General features: G+C 30.1%; 1 protein-coding gene across 1 annotated transcript in view; it reads right to left on the bottom strand.

Annotated features, from left to right (window-relative positions):
- Window positions 1-24,776, bottom strand: part of LOC134722486 (endonuclease/exonuclease/phosphatase family domain-containing protein 1-like) — a 51,285-nt gene that overhangs the window by 22,392 nt on the left and 4,117 nt on the right. Inside the window, exons 2-9 of the mRNA XM_063586108.1 lie at window positions 15,067-16,425; window positions 11,990-12,041; window positions 11,280-11,387; window positions 9,501-9,629; window positions 8,107-8,242; window positions 6,452-6,505; window positions 5,111-5,251; window positions 3,205-3,382 (exon numbers count right to left, since the gene is read on the bottom strand). Coding sequence (XP_063442178.1) covers window positions 3,205-3,382; window positions 5,111-5,251; window positions 6,452-6,505; window positions 8,107-8,242; window positions 9,501-9,629; window positions 11,280-11,387; window positions 11,990-12,041; window positions 15,067-16,001 — 1,733 coding nt within the window. The 5' untranslated portion in view covers window positions 16,002-16,425. The remainder of the gene's footprint in view (window positions 1-3,204; window positions 3,383-5,110; window positions 5,252-6,451; window positions 6,506-8,106; window positions 8,243-9,500; window positions 9,630-11,279; window positions 11,388-11,989; window positions 12,042-15,066; window positions 16,426-24,776) is intronic.

Below are 24,776 nucleotides of genomic sequence, written 5' to 3'. Positions count from 1 at the left end.
CAAAAACTTTAACCTGAAACTTGCACTATTATTTTCTATGTTCAGTGGACCGTGAAATTGGGGTCAAAAGTCTAATTTGACAATTAAATTAGAAAGATCATATCATAAGGAACATATATACTAAGTTTGAAGTTGATTGGACTTCAACTTCATCAAAAACTACCTTGACCAAAAACTTTAACCTGAAACTTGCACTATTATTTTCTATGTTCAGTGGACCGTGAAATTGGGGTCAAAAGTCTAATTTGGCAATTAAATAGAAAGATCATATCATAGGGAACATGTGTACTAAGTTTGAAGTTGATTTGACTTCAACTTCATCAAAAACTAACTTGACCAAAAACTTTAACCTGAACGAACGGACGGAAGGACGGAAGGACAGACACACAGACCAGAAAACATAATGCCCCTCTACTATCGTAGGTGGGGCATAAAAATGTGTTTTCTACCTTATCATATGGTTTTATTGAACAGCCCTGATTATATACACTAAATCTAGACCTCATTAATTCTTGTAGACCAACTGATCTTTAGGTTTACGTCATAGCTTTCACTTTGTAGAGGGAAGAACATTCAGCAACCTTAAAGCACTGGTCATCAAGATAAAAAATGAATATGTCAGTTCAATGTAACAAAATCTTAAATTAATATCTTTATTCTAATACATTCAAATTAAAGGTTTGCAACTTAAATTTAATGCATTGATAAACAGCAGTGCCATGATACGCCCGTTGTATTGTGTGGAAGATTATGCAATAATCATAAATAGTTTCTTAGAAAGTTTTAAGCAATAACCATATATTGTTTTTAAGATACAGCGGGACATGTGACCCCCCCCCCCCCTCTTTTTTTCTTAAAAAAATTTAATATCACTAATAAACAATTTGAATCAAAACCAAAAAGTATACAGATCTTAAGATTAATATAACAAAGAAGTGTGTAAAGTTTTAAGCAAAAGTCATAAATCGTTTTTGAGATATGGTGCGCCATATGCATGTAAAAAAAAAAGAAACCCCTGTTTTAGTTACAAAGTGCCGTAACTCAAAAAGTTTTAATCTTAATTTCATTTTACCATCATAAGAAACAACTATATTAAGTTTCATGAAATTTGGATAAGTCGTTCTCAAGTTACGTTAGACATGTTTACGCTAGACAGACAGAGGGACAGGCAGACGGACTGACACAGGACATTTGTTTACCATAATATGTCCCTTCAAAATTTTGACGGTCATATAAAAATAATTTAAGATAATAACCATATATCTTAAATCGAATGCATATAAAAATATGACATGGATACAAGCATTTAAGATGATAATTTGATAACTAGAATCTTTATATGCATATACAAATATGACATGGATACATAATACTCTTGAAATGATATTGTCAAATATACCCACTGCACTGGTCCTTTTTATAATGAATAACATAAAAAAAGTTCACATATTTAAATCATATCCAAAGGAAATTAATTTGTTTACCCTTTTGTACCATGATACAAATCTAAACTCGCAATAGAATTCTAACTTTCAATGAAAATCTAATTTTAATGTTTGACTAGATAAAAAAGTTCTTGAATGCCATCTAAAAGTCATAATATACAAGAAATTCATAATTCAACATGATTTCTAAATAGTAGAAAGCTTATATTTTTTTGCCCATATAAATTATTTTAATTAGAGGAATTTCACTTTGTTTAGTAACAGTTTGTACCAAAAATATGATTTATATGGACCACAGTAAAGAATATTTAACAGCCCAATTGAAAAAACAAAACATAGGAAAAAACAGAAAAGATATAAATTATCATTTTCAATTAAATATCTAACTTTCAATTTAACCTGATCTTTTTTGTAAAAATCTTAACATCAAACATCTTAGTTTTAATATATTTTACTGCCAGCAGCTAGTTTGTTCAGTGTGGTACAATTGCAATTCTTCATATAAAACTTATAAAACATCACAATAAAATACATATAATACTGTTGCTTTACCATGTAGAGTTCTTATTGCAATAACTAATCTCATACATATTAACATGTAAAATGTGGCTTGATCATAATTTCAATAAGTCTAAAATTCATATCTTTAAAAGCACTGATACAAAAAAGTGAGATAAAAATTTAACAAATAGCCTTTCATCTTTCCTCATAATTTACATTTTCTAATTGTTTCCAAAAAGAATCAAATATTTTTAAAAATAATTTTACTATTTATGATTTTTTTTAAAAACAGCTTGCATGCAAAGTTTTTTTTTAAATGAGTTAAATAATACATGTAACAAATTATTGCATTTATAGCTTCTTTTTTAAGCTGTCAGTAGTTTCAACATATAAAAATCCTGTTATTCCAAACAACTATTTGGCAAATATTTGTCCAGATATATAAAATCTTTCTACAAAATTTTCTTTTTCTATGAGTATGTGTTTAGTTTGGCATCTGTGTTCATTAGAAATTCTTGATATATAAATATACTTGTCTCTTTTAAAAAATACTTTATAAATAAAAATCTTCTGTCTGAGGTATAATATCTCCTCTTTGTACAACCCATTTATAATTCTTGTCTATCAATTTACACATGCTTTCCCATAACTTTCTATAATTGATAGTTATAAGGTTAATAAATAACACTTGAATTTCCCAAATTCATCAGCACACTTGGTATTATGATCTGACACTGGGTAGGAATCCGAATTCCCTGGAGCAATTAAACAGTAAGAAGTTACAATGTAAGTAAAATCTTGATCCGATTTGCATTTAAAAATTATGAAAATTTGGCAGAAAATGGTTCTCTCTATATTTTTTTTACATTTAACATTGAAACCTTTTTTCTTTCAAACACTATGAAAAACTAACAAGGATTTTATTAGATTAACAAAAAAGGCTTTTTAAACTATTTGTAATAAAATTATAAAAGAATAGAGGGGTTTAACAGGCAAACTTTTTAATGGATAAAAATAGAAGATTCCAAAATATCTGACAAAAAGAACATCCTTAATTACTCCTCTGGTATGGGATCCCTCAGTGAATTTCAGATCAGGATACTGGTCAGTGGAAAACAAAACAATTATTCTATAATTGAAAGCTGGATTTTGTTTACTGCTGCCTTGTAAGATGAAGGCCTCTTAAAATATATACATGTATTGTATATCAATTGTTCATATGAATCACTATGTGGTTTTTTTTCACAAAATTCAAAATCAACCATCAAGAGTAAATTTGATGGCATCTGGAGTGATGGTTAAATCTGCTGTATCGAAATCTTTCCCTTTGTATAGCTCTGTCCATACTGGACAATGGTCACTGACAACACCTCCCCATCCCCAGCCTTTAGGTATCAGAGGACTTGTCAGACCCTCTCTTACAACACCTGAATAACCTAAAATAAGAAGAAATACAAATGAATTGTTATATAAAGTTCAAGATTATTCAAAATGTAGAGGTAATGTGTACAATCAAAGTGCTTTTAAGCCCTGACGGATAATAATTTTAATTTATTAATGGGAAGTGAAATTCAACATTGTATAAAGCATTGGTTGTAGTTGATTCAACTACAATAATGGACAATTTTAAAGATTACTTTAACAATGATTTCATTGATATTTTTAAAACAGACATTTGATTCCTGCACAACTTATGTAATATTCTTGACAAGAAACTTGAATATCTGTTCATTAACCGGATTTTTGTGACAAAAATGTCGGTTATTGATTTGGGGATGCTCGGCGGCAGGCAGGCAGCAATCAAATGTTTCCGTTCATAAACTCATGAACCGTTCAACCACAGCTTTTAAAATTTTGATATGTTGTTACTGACAATTAAATAAAGGTCAAGTTCAATAATGGCGATTTTGACTTTTACCGTTCAGGAGTTATGGTTCTTGAAAGATTGAAAAATGGTGTTTCCAGTTGTGTCCGTGCATTTACGCATGAACTGTTCTACCAAAGCTTCCCAAATTGTAATATGTTGTTACTGATGACTAAATGGAGGTCAAGTTCAATAATGACGATTTTGACTTTTACCATTCAGGAGTTATGGTTCTTGAAAGATTGAAAAATGATGTTTCCAGTCGTGTCGTGCATTTCCTCATGAACCGTTCAACCAAAGCTTTTCAAATTTTAATATGTTGTTACTGATGACAAAATAGAGGTCAAGTTCATTAATGACGATTTTGACTTTTACCGTTCAGGAGTTATGGTTCTTGAAAGATTGTAAAATGGTGTTTCCATTCACGTTGTTGCATTTACTCATGAACCATTCAATCTAAGCTTTTCAAATTTTAATATGTTGATACTGATGACAAAATAGAGGTCAAATTTGATATTGACGATTTTCACTTTCACCAATCATCAGTAACGGTTCTTGTGATATTGCCAGGACACAAATAAATGCTAATAAATCCTGTTTGCTGTCGTTGTGACAGCCTCTTGTTTTAATATTTCAATGATAGATTTCTAGAAATGTTCATAGATAGGATGTTTCACTGTTGTTTTCAGTGCACTATATTTGTGCATCTCAAAAGCACCTTGGAAGATTCAGACATCAATTCAGTATCAGAGGGTTTTGATTGCATTAAATTCCACTCCTGATATGATGTGCTTCTTGGGCTTTATGAATATACACATGCTCTAAATCCAATATTTTTTTCTGGCACATTATTATAACTATCGCTTGGGCAAAAATTATCACAAATATAATGCCTACCCATGTTAAAACTACAATAAAGTATAGCTTGCATTAATTACTTCCTAATTTAACTGATTGGCAGATGAAAACTCATGAATGTAAATTAAACACACATAAAGAATTTCTAACTTAAGAAGTCTTTATCCTGAATAAAACAACATTTTAATCAATTACCTTACTTCAGTGTTGAAAGTTGCCAGGTATTCTTGATGATAAACTTATGTTATGATAAATGTTGATAGTATGGTCAAATCATATGTTTTGGTACGTTATATGAATTTGTTTTAAGCATGCTTCTTCAATGGATATGGTGACGTCACAATGCATTCTTATTAGCATGAAAACCCATGAGACAAAGATAACTCTGATTCAAACACTCATTGATGAACTCCAAATATTTACAACCATAGCAAGGACATACCTGAAAATGTCTTTTTAGTGCTACTTGTTAACCATATATGGTCATACGTCTGACTCCCTTTAAGGTTGTTATTGCTGATGTTTGTATATTCTCCTACCGGTACACAATTTTCATAACCTTTCTTACGCATCACATCAAAATCTGAAAAACAATAAATATTTATTTCATTTTTTGTGTTTTTAAATTAAAATTAATTCTAAATTTTGTAATAAAAGAATGTTTGTATACCTGAATTTTAACTAATTGATAGTAATATTATTTTTATTACCTAATTTCATTACCTAAATTTCACCCCTACAAAAGTTTAATTATATCAGAATTTGTAAAATCAATAATTTTGTAAAAAGAATATGATCTGGAAAACATTATTTAGACAAACAAAAAAGAAAGAAGGTAACAGGGCTTAAAATTAGGGGACATGAAATGCTCTGTTTAGAATTACAGAATTGGACATTTCATAAAAGATTAATTAACGTATACAAATATAACCCCACAAGAGCAGAAATTTTTGTTAGATTATTCAAATAGATTACAAAAATTTATTTAGAGAGAAATGAATACACCAGAGACTGCTGCAAGTGTGTTTGTTTCATTTCAAATTTTAAAGTGGTAGGTGTTGCATTAGGCATTGTCAATGACAGATTATCAAATATTTTTCTACAAAAATACATTTTGCGGTTGGCTTGTTGACAACTTAGATGGAACAAATGCAGTCTTAATCATATTTCAGTATTTGCTATGGTTATTGTGTGATCTGATAGTTACAACTAACTGATGACATGCTCTGATTACCAAGTAGATGTATGGAATTAATTTTACCACCTAACCAATGCAAGTCTTAACTACTTTAATTGAGACTTGTTGTTTGATTTGATGTTTTCCTAGAGCTATGCATATTTCCCTTTTACCTTCATTTAAGGATGTTTGCTCCTCCATTTTTTTAATATTTTTCAAGATTTTTGGAATCCTCTGGTTTTATCCATGTATTGTCATTAAAAAAAATTGCCCACTAACCCCTACTTTTCTTTTCATAATTATATAACAAAGTTTAAAAAGACATATTTCAAAATTTTATAAAATTCTTGTAATTTTTTTATTGTTTTTGAAACAAATAAGATGTCAATGTCAAATATATGAAAAATCTAGAGAAAATTATTTCCTGTCAAATTTTCAATGGCTTATTTCTCGCAAAACAAGCACACAGACCGGACCCTCCATTTTTTTCTTCTTTTTCAGATTATTTATTTATATACTATCAATTCATAATAGTCTATTAGAAAGCTTGTTATTTTTTAAGAGACTAGCGAACATCCTTAAGAAACTCTGGCTTGCAATACATACCTTCTTTCTGTGGATCTAAGTTGAAATCCCCTAACATAATAATATCTTCTTCCCCTGAAAAATTACATCATCATTAACAGAACTGAAAATTTCATTTGCATATATATATCATCTAATATTATTACTTCAGTACATCAATTTGTAGTCTTGTAAAAGTAAAATCTTTTGTGTCATCCATTAGGCCACGTTTTTTTAATTTGTTGGTTTAAGGATTTCTCAATGAAAAAGTCAGGTCGGTCGGGCAGGAAAAAAATTTAAAAAAAACTTTCGATACAGAAAAATCTCGGATATTATGCAAAATAAATATATAGTTCTACTTTCTAATAATATGTTTCTTATGCTGTTTTGTCATCATCTCTTAAATTTTAGTTGAAATGTTATTGCTAGAGCTGTCATAAACATGGCACAACATTGTCTAATAATTTCCCGTAAAAAAGGGGGATGCACGGACAAAGACGAAATTAAATCGTCATTTCACAAACAAGAATAACAGATTCCCGTAGCTCTTTTAATCAATTCCAGAAAACTTTGTGAATAATGATCTTCAAGCACGAAAAATGATAAAGAAACAGTTGTAAAAACGTCATGCGAAAATAAGTTTCAACACACGTGTCAAAATTGTAATAGACTCGTCCACTGTAAAAACGAGAATATCGGATTAATCTGTTCCCGTTTTTTTATTTATCCAAATGGACGATTTATTTTTTTATTATCTAGGAAACAAGAAAATTGCAAATGATTTGTTAATATTCAGTAATTTAACTTGATGCTTTGAACTTCCACCTGTCCACATTTGGACAAGTCTATTTCTATGAAATGTTGCATCTTACAGACTGATGACAAATAAGCGAAACGAACTTGTTATGTAATTGGTTTTAAGCGCAGGTTTCGTTCCGCAAAATTATTTGCGTAAACGACATTTCAAGGTCAGTTAACATTGATTTGTCTATTTTTAGAAGGTAAACTGGAAGTTGTATTTTTTCCCACAGAAAGTATTATCAATTATGTTGGTGATTAATGCATTTCATTTCATAAAAAAAATAATATTTTAATTATTTTTCAGGGATAATGCGGCGGGAATAAAAAAGCTTGAAAAGTCTATTTTATTTTTATTCTGGAAATCGGCAAAATCGGGTCGGCATATCCGTAAACCAACAAATTAAAAAATCCTGGCCTTATTTGCTTTGTACTTTTATGTTGTACATGTATGTATAAAGTTGTAAAATTAGTGAAGATTAGAACCGTACATCACGAATGTATGACTACTTTTATAACTATCATCATATATGTGTGTTAATGGGAAAATTACAATTCTTTTATTTTTAAGATTTTGATGTCTCTATAAATATAGATAAATATCTTTTTGGAAATATAATGGTTTAGTTGGGTTTATGTTGTCAATTCTAAGTTTTCTTGTTGTGTTTCTTGACTGGGGTTTTAAATTTGAAAATTTAACTCTCTCAAAGGATAAATATCATATCAGTTGATGTAACGGTAGAATCTTTATATATAAGATGAGACCCTTGTTTGAGTTTTGACTGTTCTTTGTTTTTTTCATTGTTTTCATATTTTACAATGGTATTGTAATTTGACTTGTGTTTCTTTGACTTATTAATTTTGATTGCCATATCGTCTCCCTCTATTTTTATATCTACCTGGATATTGTTGTTCAATGGCTTTGATCAGTTGTGGTACTTGATCTATTTCTTTCTGAAGTCTGTCCAAGTCTTCATTAGCTAATCCTGTAGCCTTCATATGTACGCTCACAACTATACAATCAAACTTCTTCATCTGATAAAACGTAATTTTATTTCAGTCACTTATTATTTTCAATTCTAGACACTTTCATGTCAAATTTATTTTTGTTATTTAAAAAATATCTTAAAGTAAAGTATTAAATTTGCCAGAATCAACAATTATTTTATAGCTAAAAAAAACTCAGCTAAGATCATATACATTAGTAGAGCCGAGCCACCCAATAATTATTTGCAACAATTGACCGTTTCAGAATCTAAAGCATCATGGGTAATTTCATTGTTTGCACGTTAAAATGAAAATAACGTCACACCATTGGTCAAATTTCCATTGTTTATGATATTTTAAACCAATCAGGACGTTTTGGTGTACACTTTTGAAAATATTACCCAGGATGCATTAGACTCTGAAACGGCGAATTACAATGATAGATCAAAACTAGCATCTGCTGACTTACAACACATGAGTTATAATACATGTGTAATTTTTAAAATAACAGATTAACTTTGTATTGTATTTTCTATCATCAGAGATAATGCAAAACAAATGATGGAAAAACATTGATGAAACCAACTGTGACATTGATGCTGTGAAATATTTCAATATTATCCAATCATATAAGAAAGAAATCAACAAACAATACTACTCAATGATTAAGAATGAATCCACAACAGGATAGGTTAAACTATTTCACAACCTGTGGGAGAGGCTAAGGGCTATATATTTATCAACGTATTTACACTTTTAATGCCTTGTTCACACATACATTTAATTCGAATTGAATTTGAATCGAATGTGAATCGAATTTGCTAGTCGCGTTCACTCACTCCTCTTATTTAATTCGAATTGATTTGAATTGGCTAATTCGAATTATCGAATTCACATTAGAAATACACTTTCGTCAATACGAATTAAAAGTTTATGTCGTTTGGATAGTAAAGCGAATTTGACGCGCATTGTAATTCGAATTAGAATTGACGTTAGGACGTAAAACGTTTCGAATGTGAATTAAACTAATTCGAATTAATTAATGCAAATCAAATTAGAAATACGTGTGAACTCAGCATTAGTATTGAGCTGACTTTAGTCTCCAAATGACCTTATATCTGCTCCAAAATCACCTTCTGACATCAAGCACAATCACTTTATAATTTTGAAGTTATACTGTCTATGGGAAATTGTGTGATTTTACATAATGGCCTTTATTGTTTTAAGATGTTGTTAAGTTGCTGTATCAGAGTTGACTTAGATTTACAGATGTATATATATTATAAAAATACAACAATAATCATACCTTAAAAGTTCCAATAAATGGTGCTCTGGTGAATGGTTTTGGAGAGTTATCAGGTTTTTCCAGCAATGCCGAATGATTTAATGTTATCCCTTGTGAAACATCATACAGGAAGCCATTATATTCATTACTCTAAAATATAAATATTAGTTATTATTCCAATCTTTTTAAGTGGTGCATTTAAACTTCTCAGAAACAATCTGCCATAATTGAAAGAAAAACTCTTCAATTCATAAAAAGTCTTAACTATTATTAATTTAAAGAATTTCAATCATTGATAATGTTATGAAAATAAAAAACTATGTTACATAAAGCTATCATGACAGTTTTTGAAGTTAAGGTGGTACCCAACACTTTCACTTAAATGAATAAGGCTTGTTTAATTTTCATAAAAATTTGACAATGTATTCACTTTTACCCTTTTTAAACAAAAATGTAAAGAATTCAAAAATTTTGAACCAACCGTTTTGTCAGAAAAATTACACTAGTTATATAGCAGTTTGACAAACACCAATTTTGATCATTGAGAAGCTTGCTATTCCCTTTACAACACAACGTAATTAAAACGTTAAACTGACTTCACAGAGTTATTTCCATGTAGTGTTGGGTACCACCTTAAATGTCCAAGTTACTTATTCTATTGCAAGATACCCATACCATTAAGTGTGATGCTAAATTCATTATCATTATGCTTTCTTAATAAAATTTACAATTGAATGTACATATTCAGATTTGTTATAAATATGATGCTATTATTAGGGAAACAGTCTTATTTCAAATTCCATAATCACCATGCTATCTACAAATACTACTGGATACATAGTAGGGGGAAAGGGGGGGGGGGGGGGTAAAGATAAATTTTAACTGTTAACTGTTTTCAACCCACTTTGTTAACTGTTTATGCCAAAATCAAGGTGTTGTTAACATGTTAACAGACCCCCTTTTGTACCCCCTCATAGGTATAATTTTGTATCTTGAATAATCTCCCTATTCTACTAGAATATTACCAATTCCACAAGGGGGGTTGATTATCAGAAGAAATATAATATGTAATACTTGGATAAGATCTTATCTACAGTAAATATCTGATGAGTGAATTGCATCTACCACCTAAGTACAAAGTAATTAACACTGATATAGTGGTACAATAACACACTTTTGTTAGGTAAACATGAATACCTAGTAACTTTGCTACAACAATCAATTTGTCAGTTCTAATTATACTCCTAATTACTAACTATGAATGCTACAACCAATGTTGTGAAAATACTCTATACTCCTCTATATTCTTTAATAGTACAACTGTCTTTGTTTTAATTGCTTACAGCGATCATGGAAGTATTATATAATACTTCCATGCCGAGATCAACAAACAGAAATCCACTACATTATTCATTGGATGCCAAAGATTGTTGCCACAAGAGGGGAACTTACAACATTAGTATTGGCAGAATACAGCTGACTACTATAAATTAAATACCACACAGCTGAACAGGTCCCCAGCTTTGTTGTTCTTAACAGTCACTATAAGGGCGTATAGCTAACATGGCTAATGATTGAAATATTCAAAATAAAAATTGATATTAGCAGCTTTGTCAATACTTTGTACCTAAATATAAGGTCATTTTTTATTAAAACAATCAGTGATGATCCTTTTTTTATTATTTTGTTTCCTAAAATGAATGAGTTGGTTGTTACCGGTTTGTGTCTTCCCAGTATTTACGGTACTTTTTACATGTATGTAGTATCCATTCTAACCTATATCAGATAAGTTATATATACCTGATACATCCTACCAGTAGCCTCTGATACTACAAACTTCCATTTTCCACCTCGACCTGACCACTTCTTTGTACATGGTAAAGATGGAGTGTTTAGTTCTACACATATCTGTATAGGGGAAAATTTATACAAGAGTTATGAACTTTATAATAAACAAGTGCAGAGTCCCAAAAAAATCAATTTTCTATGTATCATTCCCAATTTTCACATTTTACACTACTTTATAAACTCTTTCATTTTGTTATCTACAGTCATCAACTTTTTTTAATTAATTCAGACCCTATGTTTTCTGTTCTTTGGTTGGGATTACGACGTTGTTGTTTCTTACACATTCTCCAATTTCCATTCTCAATATTATGTTTTTACTGCAAGATAACTTGGGATAAACAAAATTAGGAATGATAACACCTTCAAGACCTCATATTTGGTATTTGTAATAGAATATTTTTGTACTGGTTGATGCTGTTAAAATCCTATTAAACCTATAATCACCTATAATAATTTTAAATAGATATAGGAAGATGTGGTGTGAGTGAATGCTTAGTTAACAGTTTCCCCTCCTCCCCACAATACATCCTGACAAGATCAAGGACCGACCCCCCCCCCCCCCCCCCCAAATCAAGAGACTAAATTGGTTGTGGTAGTACCAGTAAACAAGAGCCATGCTGTGCTACATATAACTTCATTGTCCAATAAAAATTGATACAGACCTTTTCTAATGCTTTCTCATCAGCAAGCTCTTGAAATGCAATTAAACCAAATCTGAAATTAAAAAAAATAAGTAAACTTACAGAAAACATGTTCAATATCAAACCTTACCAAACGATATCTACAATACATTTACTTTAGCATTAATTCCATTCCATTCTTCCAGTCCTCATTTTATAATATGCCATTGATTACAATAACTGACTTACTAATCTGTTAATAACTGATTTAGGATCATGTCCTTACATAACCCATAAAATGTCTACAACAAGAAATCTTGGCAGTTAATCAAACTGTGTGTCTATATAATTATTCCTTGCTAATTATCCTTTCTGAGGTTCATCATGATGATATTACTTCTTGACAATTCATAGCAAGGTTCTGATATACTATCATGGCCTGGTACTGTAATAAATTATTCAAATTCAAATTTACAAAACTATTTTATTAACCTTTATCATATTTAATCATTTCTAGATAAAAATAAAGATGGTTGAGTACATAGGCTGCATTGGTTTGAGAGATTTGTTAAAAAAAAAATTTTTCATTGTTAAATAAAAAAAAAATCAAATTATTTTAAAAAAATCAATTGAGCATTTTCTCAATGTACATCCAAATGTATCATCTACACGTTCCTGACTTTTGTTCATCTTCGAAATTTCCCCTGTGAAAATTTCACAAACTATATATATATAATCATTGTAATCATCACAACACCAGGACAATATTAGAAAATTTATCAAATCTAAAACGGATAATATAATGATTGCATGTACAATTCTTTATCAGTTGACCTTATCTGAATGTAATAAAATATTACAGCTTACATTTGAATAAATTTATAATTTCACAACCTGTCAACTTTCACCTAGACTAGATGTAGCCATAAATATGGTACAGTGATTCAAAAATGATTAATAAATGTATCAAACACCCAGAATGAAACAGACTTCTATTCCCATGTTCATAAAAAAAAGACAAGCAATTGTGGCAGATCCAGGGGGAGGGTTCCAGGGTTGAAACCCCCTTTTCTTTTATGCTGGATCCACCCCCAGCAAACAAATAAAAATATACAATTAAAAGCACTACATAACAATATGAAAACTAAGAATGCAAGGATGACTTCAGATGATTTTTAAAGTGTTTTACATATAGGCTCAAAAATCAGTGCCATTTATACATGTATATTCATATTATATAAAATACCGCTGGATTGACAACAACACTTTTTGTTTTAATAAAAAGTGAACTGCAAGTCAGGAATCCACTTTACTGACTCTACCTTCACTTCACCACAAAGGCCTTGGTTCAGCAGCTCTTTACATATGTATATTATATGTGCATTTAGAGATACTAGCTCTAGCCAATGAAGAATAAAGAAACACATAGCAATATGCTCAGTAAAACTCAATTTAAAAGAAGTCCTGAGTTCTAACACATCTTTTAACTCTTTGTTTCATGGGATTCTTTTTTTTTAGTCATCTACATGTATTGATATAAATTGACAAGTGCATATGATAGTCACCAGACAGTGTAGCCATGTATATGTATAATCTTATTTAAAATAATTCATACAAATACATGTACATGTATAAGATTTCCATCATTGTTCTTTTATTTCACTTAACAATAAGCATCATATATAGAAGTATTAAAAATACCTAAATGTCAAAGGCTATTAAAAAGTATCAAATTATTGAAGTTTAAAGTCAAAATATCAAGGATCAAATTTATTGACTGGATTGATTTATACAGCTTTTTAGCTATTACTTAAAAACAAACAAACAAATGAAATTGAATTCTTTTTCATTTTCATTGACTACATTTGTAATTCATAGGATAAATGTTTAAAATAACATATTATCTGAAATAGATGCACATTAGCACTTGAATATGCATAGCTAAATGACAATTAATTTGATTATAAATATTTACAATATTTATTAAAGGATGAAGTTTGAAAGCACTAGTGTTAAGCAAGTTAGCCCATCAGACCAAATGTCTAGATATTAAATTGTGTTTACTCTATCTCATGATCTAAAAAGCATTATTTGTAACATTTGGTCTCTGGTGGAGAGTTGTGCATTAATTGGCAACCATGCTACTTCTTCACATTTTCATATATATAAACTGTTTCCACATGAATGTATTTTAAATAAAACTTTTTGATTAAGCAATGATAAAAAAAAAAAAGAGTAAAAAGTATGTTATAAAGTATGAAAAAACAATACAATATAAATATGATTAAAGTGATGTCACCAAAATTCAAACCTGATCTGTGTTTTGTGGTAAGAGCATTTTTATGGTCATATGTATATGTTTCATAACATTTGGTTAAGACAAACTGAAGTTAGAGAACGGAAACTAACTTTTGATGTACTTATGTATGTAAGTATGTATGTACGTACGTATGTATGGACATACATACAGAGGGACAACATTAAAACATAATGCCCAATCTGCTACCTATGTAGCATAATATAAAAGATCACTTTGAAAACAAGTTTCCAAAATCTACATGATCTACAGATAGATATTTAAATAAGTTCACAGCTGGATGTAATTTGTTTGTTAACATGTAATGCCAAAAAAAAGATAAAGCTAAAGGGCAACTAGATGTAAATACCAAGTAATTTACCAATGTTTCAATTATCACATGGTATTTCAATCACATTTGGTTGTGAGAGAATTTGTCACGTTTTAAAACTGCTTAGTTGGAAAAGTTTCTGATATGATATACATTGTACAGTATATGCACATAGATATTGAGTAATTATAAACTATACACCTCTCTTGTTGGTGTTCCGTGGAGCATGAGTCCAAGTAAAGTTTTTTGTAAGCCAGTACCAAAGCTTGTCATCTTTGGCCACCATTACTACGGTTCAACAGAGAGAAGGGGGAATTTTATGGTTAATTAGTTTATTATTGAAGTCTTCATCTCAAAAAAAGAAAAAGGAAATGACTAAAATTAAGATGAATTCTAAACTTTTGCTTTAAAATGATGATATGTAGCATGGGCTCAGTTGATGCAATATTGTCTTACAACTAGGCCATGATATAATTTATGTGACAAACTTACCCATTTTCTAGAATTGTCATACAAATGACCTCTTTAACTCCTGGATTATTAGCTTTTTCTTCATCGAATCGTTCCACATTCCAACTAGCTATCCTCACAACACCTTTGTTTTTATGTTTAAAATTAAACGGTGCCACTTTTGGTCTAGAAGAAGATTTAATGATAGGTTCTAAAATATCCAACATATTTTCTGTGGACTCAGATAAATGTCTGTTTGTACATGTAGTTGTGTTTATAGATGATGAGTTTGAATTAGAATCATCTTTATGTGTGATATTGCCATTCATGAATGTTTGGTCCTCAGAATCATCCAAGCAGACTTGATATCTTATTGCACTTAATATACTGTTTCCAATGCCCTTCACTTTCACAAGGTCATCTATAGATTTAAAGGGTCCTTTCTTATCCCTATAGGTTACTATATTCTCCGCAAGACTTTGTCCAACACCATTAATTTTCATTAACTGGAAAACATTGGAAGAATTAATATTCATTTTTGAATTACCATTTTTCTTTTTCACCGAATCATTTGTAAAAACTTCCAAATCTTTATTACTTCCACTTAATGAACTCCCCCCAGAATTCCCCTCAGTTGTGCTTGTCATTCTTTTCACTGAAACACAAACTTCGTTCCTTATTGTGTTCAATTTTGCAGCACCAACACCTGAGACAAGAGCCAAGTCCTCAACTTTCTTAAATCCTCCAATTTGTTTTCTATACTCAATGATGTTCTGTGCCGTTGCACGGTTTATTCCAGGAAGTGTCATCAGTTCTTCTTCAGCTGCATAATTGATGTTGATCATGTTTTGCTGAGTTTCATCCATCATAGACATATTAAAAGTTGCACTTAAGTTCCTTCTGTGTTTTTTAAGTTTTTTGTTGTCGTGATCATAATCCCGATTTTTGGGGATGCAGCAGCTATTGACGGCCCCCATTTTTAAATAAATTTACTGCAAGGTATTGACTTATATTTTTTTTTCAAATAACTAAATCAATTCTTGTTTATATTCTTTTCATTATGGAAACAGACAACTTAAGTATTTGAAAGCGAAATCGAAGTGATATGCACAGGAACTATATCCGTTGAAAAGTGTTTATTATCGGCAAGTTTTCCATGTTAAAAACCTATTCATTCACAGGTATATTATAATCCATATGATACCTTATTCATTATTCAAATTTTTACTCATCAGGTAGATTCTTACTGGTATCTCCTGCTGAAATTAACGATACCTGTCGCGTCTCCCTTGTAATTAGCCTCCATCAAAGTGTTAATATTATGGCAAGTCTCTTTAAAAATTGACCTTGTTTCACATCCAGATAACCTTCTACCATTTAAATCAAGGATTATCAACTGACCTACAAAAAAGAAAATATTTGATTAAATACCAGTGGTCATTTAAGGACAGATAAGACCACATATATATACTTCTACATGGAGCTGTTGATTTAATACATGTTAGTGGTCATAATCTTTCAATGAAGTAGACTTTACTCTAGCCATTTGGTACACAAAACGATATCTTTTGTTGTTTTCTAACATAAAATTAAATTATAATGAGTATATTTTAATTGATTTTAACAGTTCATTTAAACAAACTCAGTGGAATGTGTTATGATTACCGTTCTGACAACTATTGACCAGAGTTGGAATGAGATGTTGATCAAAACAACTGCTCCTGAATAAGGGTACTGAGACTGAATACTTACAAACATATTCAACCCTGTCAAAAGTTATAATGATCCTGTGTCCTGCCAGGAGTGTAATAAAGTGGCTGTCGATAAGTTATAAAAATAAACATGTAATCAGGACAATCCTGCTCCATGACGGATTCAAGTGGGGGATTGTTCATGAGATAGGTGATGAATTTCACTATATTTTAAACTGTACAGCTCTAACAGAAAGTAGAAGAGCTTTTCTTAAACCTTACTATATAAGCCGAGTAAATGTTTTGAAATTCGGCAGTTTATTTATTTCAAAAAATATTCGTGTATTGAAAAATTTGTGTAAATTAATTAGAATTATCAATATAGAAGTATGTTCTCCAGGTTGATCAACAATCTCTCATTCTTGTTGCTCGTTTTTGTGCAAACTTGTCATGCGCAAAATCTGTATGTTATTGTATGTAAAAATATCTTTCTTTGTACCATTTACTTGGTTTTATAAGAAATAAAGAATCTTGAATCTTGAGGGGTTGGAACCCCCCTTTTTTTTTTAACGATCAATGCATTTGAATGGGAAAATAAAATTGGAACTCCCCCTTTACTATAGGTTAGTAACACCCCACCCCCTTTTTTAAATGGCTTGATCTGCCCCTGCTGCTTCTATTGGTACTAAGTGAAAAAAATAAAACACATTGGATGTCCAAGTCAATACAATACTATGGAGCAAATGGCAATATAGCAATATTGTTGTAAGCAAACATTGTTGTGTTGTGGGCAAACAAGAACAAATGCATGTACCTAGATCTCTACAAAAGTCTTACCAATTCTTCAAGTCAGAAAAAAAGACAAGACACTTAATTCATGCAATGATTCTGAAGTACACAAGCACAAGTCATGTATATATATTATATAAAAAAAAACTTACTTTGAAATTTATTTCCTGTCTAGATCAGGACCTTTGTTAATATAATCATGGAAGTATAATATTGAATCTAAATATTACTTCCATGATATAATTAACACAGAAACCTATGTTAATTATTCCATCACTGACTCTCTATGGAAATTTTTTAATTAGAAATTTTGTTACTGTCCAATTAACTTAGTCATGAACTCTGCATTATTATTTACTCATGTGTACTCAACTGACCTCAAGTTACTCATTATTACCTAGTTAACCACAATATAGAGGAATGTTGAGGCTGTTGAGTGAAACAACTGACTTGTTTTCTAGCACATCAAAAGGAACTGATCACGATTCTCCTGTGTTAAAACACTTACATTTCACTGCATGACCTGGTTTTTCAGTCATTATGTTAAAAATAATCTTGTTTCTTCTGACAGTCAAACTTTGACATTTTTAAGTTAAAATAAATAACCACTATGACCTCAATTACAAAAGTGTCTTAAATTTATATGTCAAATATCAATTGTGACTGGGTACTTAACATTTCTTTAAAGTTTTGGATTAAAAAAAATTGTAAGGGTTCCGCGGAACCCAGTGTCTCGCCTATTTTTGCTGTAAATCGGAGGCTCAACAACAATGAGGAAAAAAATCAATAAAAATATTCCTTTGTTACTATTTTATGATTGTAAAAAAATCCAAGTCCATTTAAAAGTAAATTACAGAAAAAACAGAGTAATCTTTTTACAAACTTTACTTCTGGATACAATCTTATGATAATAAATAAGCTTCTGTCCAAGTTTGGTACAAACCCAGGATAGTTTAAGAAAGTTATTAAAATTTTAAAAACTTTAAGCACAGAGTGAATGTAATAGTTCTACGCAGAAAAACTAAGTCTATTTAAAAGTAAAATATGGAAAAAATGGATTTACAAATATACTTCTGGATACTATCTTATGATCATAAACAAGCTTCTGTCCAAGTTTGGTACAAACCCAGGATAGTTTAAGAAAGTTATTAAAATTCTAAAAACTTTAACCACATAGTGAATGTAATGTTTCCCTGCAGAAAAAACTAAGTCCATTTATAAGTAAAATATGGAAAAAATGGAATTTTATTTTTACAAAATTTACTTCTGGATATTATCTTATGATCATAAACAAGCTTATGTCCAAGTTTGGTACAAACCCAGGATAGTTTGAGAAAGTTATTAAAATTATAAAAACTTTAACCACAGAGTGAATGTTTTGTTTCCCCGCAGAAAAAATTAAGTCCATTTATAGTAAAATACGGAAAAAATAGAATTTTATTTTTACAAAATTTACTTCTGGATACTATCTTATGATCATAAACAAGCTTCTGTCCAAGTTTGGTAAGAATCCAGTATAGTTTGAGAAAGTTATTAAAATTTCAAAAACTTTAACCACAGAGTGAATATTTGTTGACGCCGCCCACGACGCCAGAATGTAGGATCGCTTAGTCTCACTTTTTCGACTAAAGTCGAAGGCTCAACAAAAATAATCATTTGTTTAAAGTCTTGGATACACAAATGATGTGTACTTTTTCACAATAGACATGATAAATCATAGGTCTACTGTTGTCAAAAAATAAAAATTAGAACACATATTTACAATAATTAAAGAACATATGTGTAAAATAGAGATGTTTTAATTTATTGGTCTGGCTCCTAAAAGAAAATCCCAAAATCTTTTTTTTTCGTTGGTGGTCCTTGAAGAAAAACTGTTGGTCCTCACTATTCATTCTATTGAAAAGTACTAAAAGTGTGACAGTCCTATTCAAAATTTTGGTGGTAAAATCCTGAGGACTGCCACTTTTCAGGAACTCTGCAAGTTTTTGTATTTGAGGAGTAAAATAACCTTTCAATGGTTGTCACCATCTCAGTGATATTTCCAAAACATCTCCTGAATACCAGAATCAATATTAGTATCTTAATCTTTTCTATGCATGTATTTTGCAAAAAAGAATCATAAGAAAATACTTCACAACTATGCATGGCAAAAAAGTGTTCTGATCAATATTTTAATAATTAATTCAATAACTTTAGTATATAATTTTAGTCTTATGCATGTAATATAAACTATGTACATGTAGTTTATGAGTCCTATATCAAGTCATCTAGGTACTAAACATTTCTTTTAAGTTTTGGATTTACAAATGATGTGTACCTTTTCACCATAGATGATAGGTCCCATGTAAACATAAACTAATTCTACCTAAGTCCATTTTTAATTTAGACAAAGAATACAAGTTTACTTTTATTATTTTTAAGTCTAAAAATTGGTTCAGTATATGACATTGTACTCAAATTTTTAAATATCAGAAAGTATTCAACATACTGTCTCAGTTTTGAAATTAAATACATTAATAGCCTAGCTCATTATACATTCACACTGATTTACTTACATAGACTTGATATAGATGTAATTAGATCTCCAGACACTCTAGAGCTCTCATTCATAACTTATAAGATTTACATACACTCATTGAATTTTATCATATGACTGACAATTGACATTACTGTCTATCAACATTGATTCTTTAAAGTTTATCTTAGAGTGAAACAAATGCAAGTAACTTTCCTGGCATGTGTAAATTATAAAATTAGAGATGTATCAACAACAACAATACTTTATTTTATGAGGGTAACACAGTTAGCTATAAAACTAATCTTCCCTGAGGCCCCCCATCATGAAAAATCAAACAAAATGCAAACATATACATTGCATACATTAATATAAAAAGTCAAGTATGATAATAATGTTCAATACAACTTGAAATATCAAGTGTTTTAAATACAAATGTCCTTATTATGTGATACACATTAACAGACCCTTGAAATTATATATGGATAAATTTATTTATTAAAGTGTCATTATAAAATATATATGTATTGGTAAACATATTGTCCATTCGTAAATATAGCAAAATATAGCAAAATTGCACAAATCAGTAAATACTATTCAAACTTAATTGTTTCAGTCTTATACTTTTACTGGTATGTGTTTTTTCTGTCAGTCATGGCAACTTGTAGTCTTGTAATAGATCTATATTCTTTTATTGAAAAGTTTAGTCTTTGTTTTTTTTAGCAAACATGCTTTAATTTGGAATGACTGAAAATAGTTTTCAGAAAAGCTATATTTCTAAAACTAGTTTTCCTGAGAATTCAAGACTTTCATCTGATTCAAATATACTCTACTGGCTATTTACCTATTAGCTCATGAAATTATTTTCACAAGAAAAGTTAGTGAAATTTAAAACTTGATGTAGACTGGGTGTATTTCAGGTGGTTGTAGGTGTCTTAAACCTATAACTATTGATCACAATAATAACTTTATCAAGAGTTCCTCCTACACCTACTCAAAACAATGTGATTTAAATGAGTCACTCACTTTTTACTTTACAGTTTTCTTTATACACCCATAAAGTATAAATATCAAATACATTTTGCTAACTTTGCCAAAGCAGTCGACACTTTAAATTAAAACCACATCTATCAAAACTGTGGAGGATGTTACTAAGCTGAAAAACTTGTGTTTGTTTCATTTTTTTTTCCAAACAATTAAGCATGTTTTAGCATTCAAAAACTTATTCTTAAGTCATGATAATATCTACCATTTTCATATATATATATGCAATGAATATAGTGGATCAAAAGTTGAAAGGTTCTGCTGCCGTTTCACGTAAAGAAAGCAAATATAAATCAGAAAAACAACTTTTAAAACGGATTGAAAATAATATTTGAAAACTAAAAAGTCATTTCATTTTTAAGTATGACAAATTCCACCTTTAAGTTATTCTTTTACATGTAAAGAGTAAAAGTCCAAATATCAATGAAGTCAAAGCGACAAACAAAATTATATATACTCTTCTATTCATGTCGTAAAGAGATTTTTTTCTTCTTAGATTTTTTTGTGAAATTCAGCTGTTTTTTAAGGATATTTCAACAAATTTTTACATATATAAAAAAAAAAATATTCAAGTTTTTCAGCATTGTTCAGTGCAATACATCAATGATTCATTGATAAAAAATTTGATTGATTTTTTTTTGTCAATTTTTAAATCAAAGGACATCCTGAACCATAATAAATCATTTGAATATAAAACATAGCTTTATCTCCTATAGATTTATTATTTTGGTTAAAAAAGTTTTCCTCATTTCTTTTTTTTAATATAAATTCTCACATTTGTGACATCTTTTTTTCTTTCCTACCAGAATTATAAGTACATGTACCTCTGCTAAAGATTTTTTTATCATTTTTGTACAAGTACTTTAATTAGGTCAGACTGTTTTTGATCTATAAACCAGTCAAAATAACATTTCAAATAAATGGAGAATGAGTCCATAAGGATATAGAGGATGCCCCGCTTGCATCTATAATACTAAAATTACGAGGTCCAATTTGTCAGCCGTCATCACGTGAAAACGACGAATCAAAGCATTCAACTTTATATACAACTTATATAGTACAAAGGTGTAGATTAAAAATTACATCACTCCAGGCCCTTTTGTTTTCCACGTAATTAAAATTGCCAATAATCAAAAAGTTCCGGGTCGAGTCCGATACCGATATCAATAGTATAATCACCTGTTACTTATTACCTTATCTGTACGTTCCGCATCTGACAGGGGCACAACCAAACAGTGTATGCAGGATTAATATGCTATATACACGGGTCATAATCACAGGGTTGACACTACTAAATTGTCAAATTGTTACCTACTGCAGTATTTTAATCAGTAAGATTTTCTAAGATAACAATACGAATACTAAAAATCTGGACTAAAAATAAGGCGTATAGGTATAGTTTTTAATTTGTTAGCGGGCATGAGTGACGTCAAACAGCGAATCAAATAATTCACCTTAATTTATAACTAATATAGGACAATGTTGTTGATAAAAAATACTCCATTCCAGGACCTTTTGTTCTCCAAATAATTAGTATTTATCATGACTAATAATTGATAAGTTTCAGTTCGACGGGTTCAAACAGAAAGATTTGAAAGCAGAGAAAACTGTGTATCTTATAATCGGCATGATTTTATCAGATGACAATACTAATACTAAAGTAAGGCTTGCGCATAGTTATATACTTTAATTCAGTCACGGACCCACGATTTCACGGGTGTGTTCTAGTATCATATAAAGTTATAAACATGTAAAGTAAAATAACTGAAGAATTGAAAGAGTGATTCTACCCAAATTTGTATTTGGATCTAAGTTTTGTGATAATGTGTTATAAGTCTCATAGCATTTTTGTTGAGCCATACTAAAGTTAGAGAGCAGAAATGAGAAATTCAGTATTTTTTTTATTTTTGAAAGGGCATAACTAGAGAATGGTAAAAGTGACGCCCTACCAATTTCAAACTTGGTCTGTATTATGTGGTAATAAGCATTGTGTACAAGTCTCTTTACATTTGGTTGAAGAAAACAAAAGTTACATGGGACATACAGACGTAGTGTTTTATTACATTTTTCTGATGATTTTCTTCTCCTTATTGCCCAAATCAGATACCAATAAAAACCAATCCAACTTCAATGTGAAGGCCACTGAGTATCCTTGGATGATTCATGGTTTGACATTTATGTTTGTGACTTTTCACGCCTCATCAGTCAAACTGTAACACAGGTGTAACAGATGTCTCTCATATACCAATCATGTAAACAAGAGGTCTTTATACACTATCTCACATTTTGAAATATTTCATAATTTAATGTTTATACAGCAAAATTTATTAAGAAATATTTTTCATTACTTTATTTCAGGATTAAAACATTTGGAAAGAGACAGAGAAGAAACAAAAAAACATTTTTTTTTAAATCCTGTTTAAACCCATCAGAAGGACAATAGTTTTAATTATCAATATGTGAATCCAAATTTGAGAATCCAAATTAAATCGTCAACATTCTATTGTCACATTTTACCATATATGCAATGCAATTTCAATGATTAATTGAATGAAAACAGCTATTGTGTTGCTATGACAATACAGCACCGTTTTTAAACAAAAGAGGTTTCAAAATCAAATTTTGAAACCCTTTGCAATTTATTTTTTTATCAAATGTTTTGATAAATTTAGTTTTCTAAATTACAGTACATGCACTAAAAAGAAGTTATACTTACACAGGTAAAACCTACCTCATATAAGTGAATTATACTTTTATAGTGTCTTAATGTTACTATCAGAAAACATTCATTTCAAAGATTGCTGGGAAATAGAAGGTTATCTGCAAGTAATTGGTACATGAAGTAAAAGATGTCATAAAAGCGCACAAGACCCATTGGTGGCCTTTGACAGTTGTCTGCTATTTGATTAGGTTGTTGTCTCTTTAACACATTCCCCATTTCCATTCTCAATTTTTTTACATACATGTATTGCTGAAGAAGTTTTCTGTAAAGTTCTCTGTCTTAGTACTTCCCTTTAACATTAATTACCTATCAGATACAGGTATTACATTCTATAAACTCCCCTATGTTGAATTATAATTTATCAAATGTCTGACAATTCAAATTATTAAAATCAATAAACATTTACATTCTATTTAGTGGACTGACATGTACATCCATATCATGTTGGGAGCATCTCTCTCAAAGGGGAAGCAACTGTCAGATGCATTATCATGAGCATGAAACATTCAAAGATCTTTGACTTTCAGTCTGTACTTTTCCTGACACTGTGTAACACATGGTCTTGCAAAAACATTGACATGTACTTTTCCAATTTCAAGAACAATGCAAAGTTCACAAAGAACAACAGTTGAAAGAACAAACTCAAAATGAATTAGGGACACAGATGTTGCCCAGCTTGCATATAATTTTATAGTGAGACATAACTCAAGAACAGTTAAAGTGATGCTACCCAAATTTGTACCTGACCTGATTTTTGTGGTAAAGGCAAACTTAGTTAGAGAATGGTTACAGAAATTCGGCAATTTTTCCATTTGTAATGGGGCATAACTCTAGAAAGATAACAGTGAAGCCACCAAAATAAGAACTAGATGTGTGTTTTTTTAGTTCTTAGCATTGTGTATAAGTGTTCAGTGGAACGATCCTTAAGTTAAGATTTTTTTTCTATCTAAAAATTGTAAAAAAAAAACACAATGAAAGTTACAATGTAGTA

The sequence above is a fragment of the Mytilus trossulus genome, chromosome 6 (assembly GCF_036588685.1).
Source record: "Mytilus trossulus isolate FHL-02 chromosome 6, PNRI_Mtr1.1.1.hap1, whole genome shotgun sequence".
NCBI lineage: Eukaryota > Metazoa > Mollusca > Bivalvia > Mytilida > Mytilidae > Mytilus > Mytilus trossulus.
Note: the sequence above shows the minus strand (reverse complement) of the source record. Positions and strands in the feature narration are given on the sequence as shown.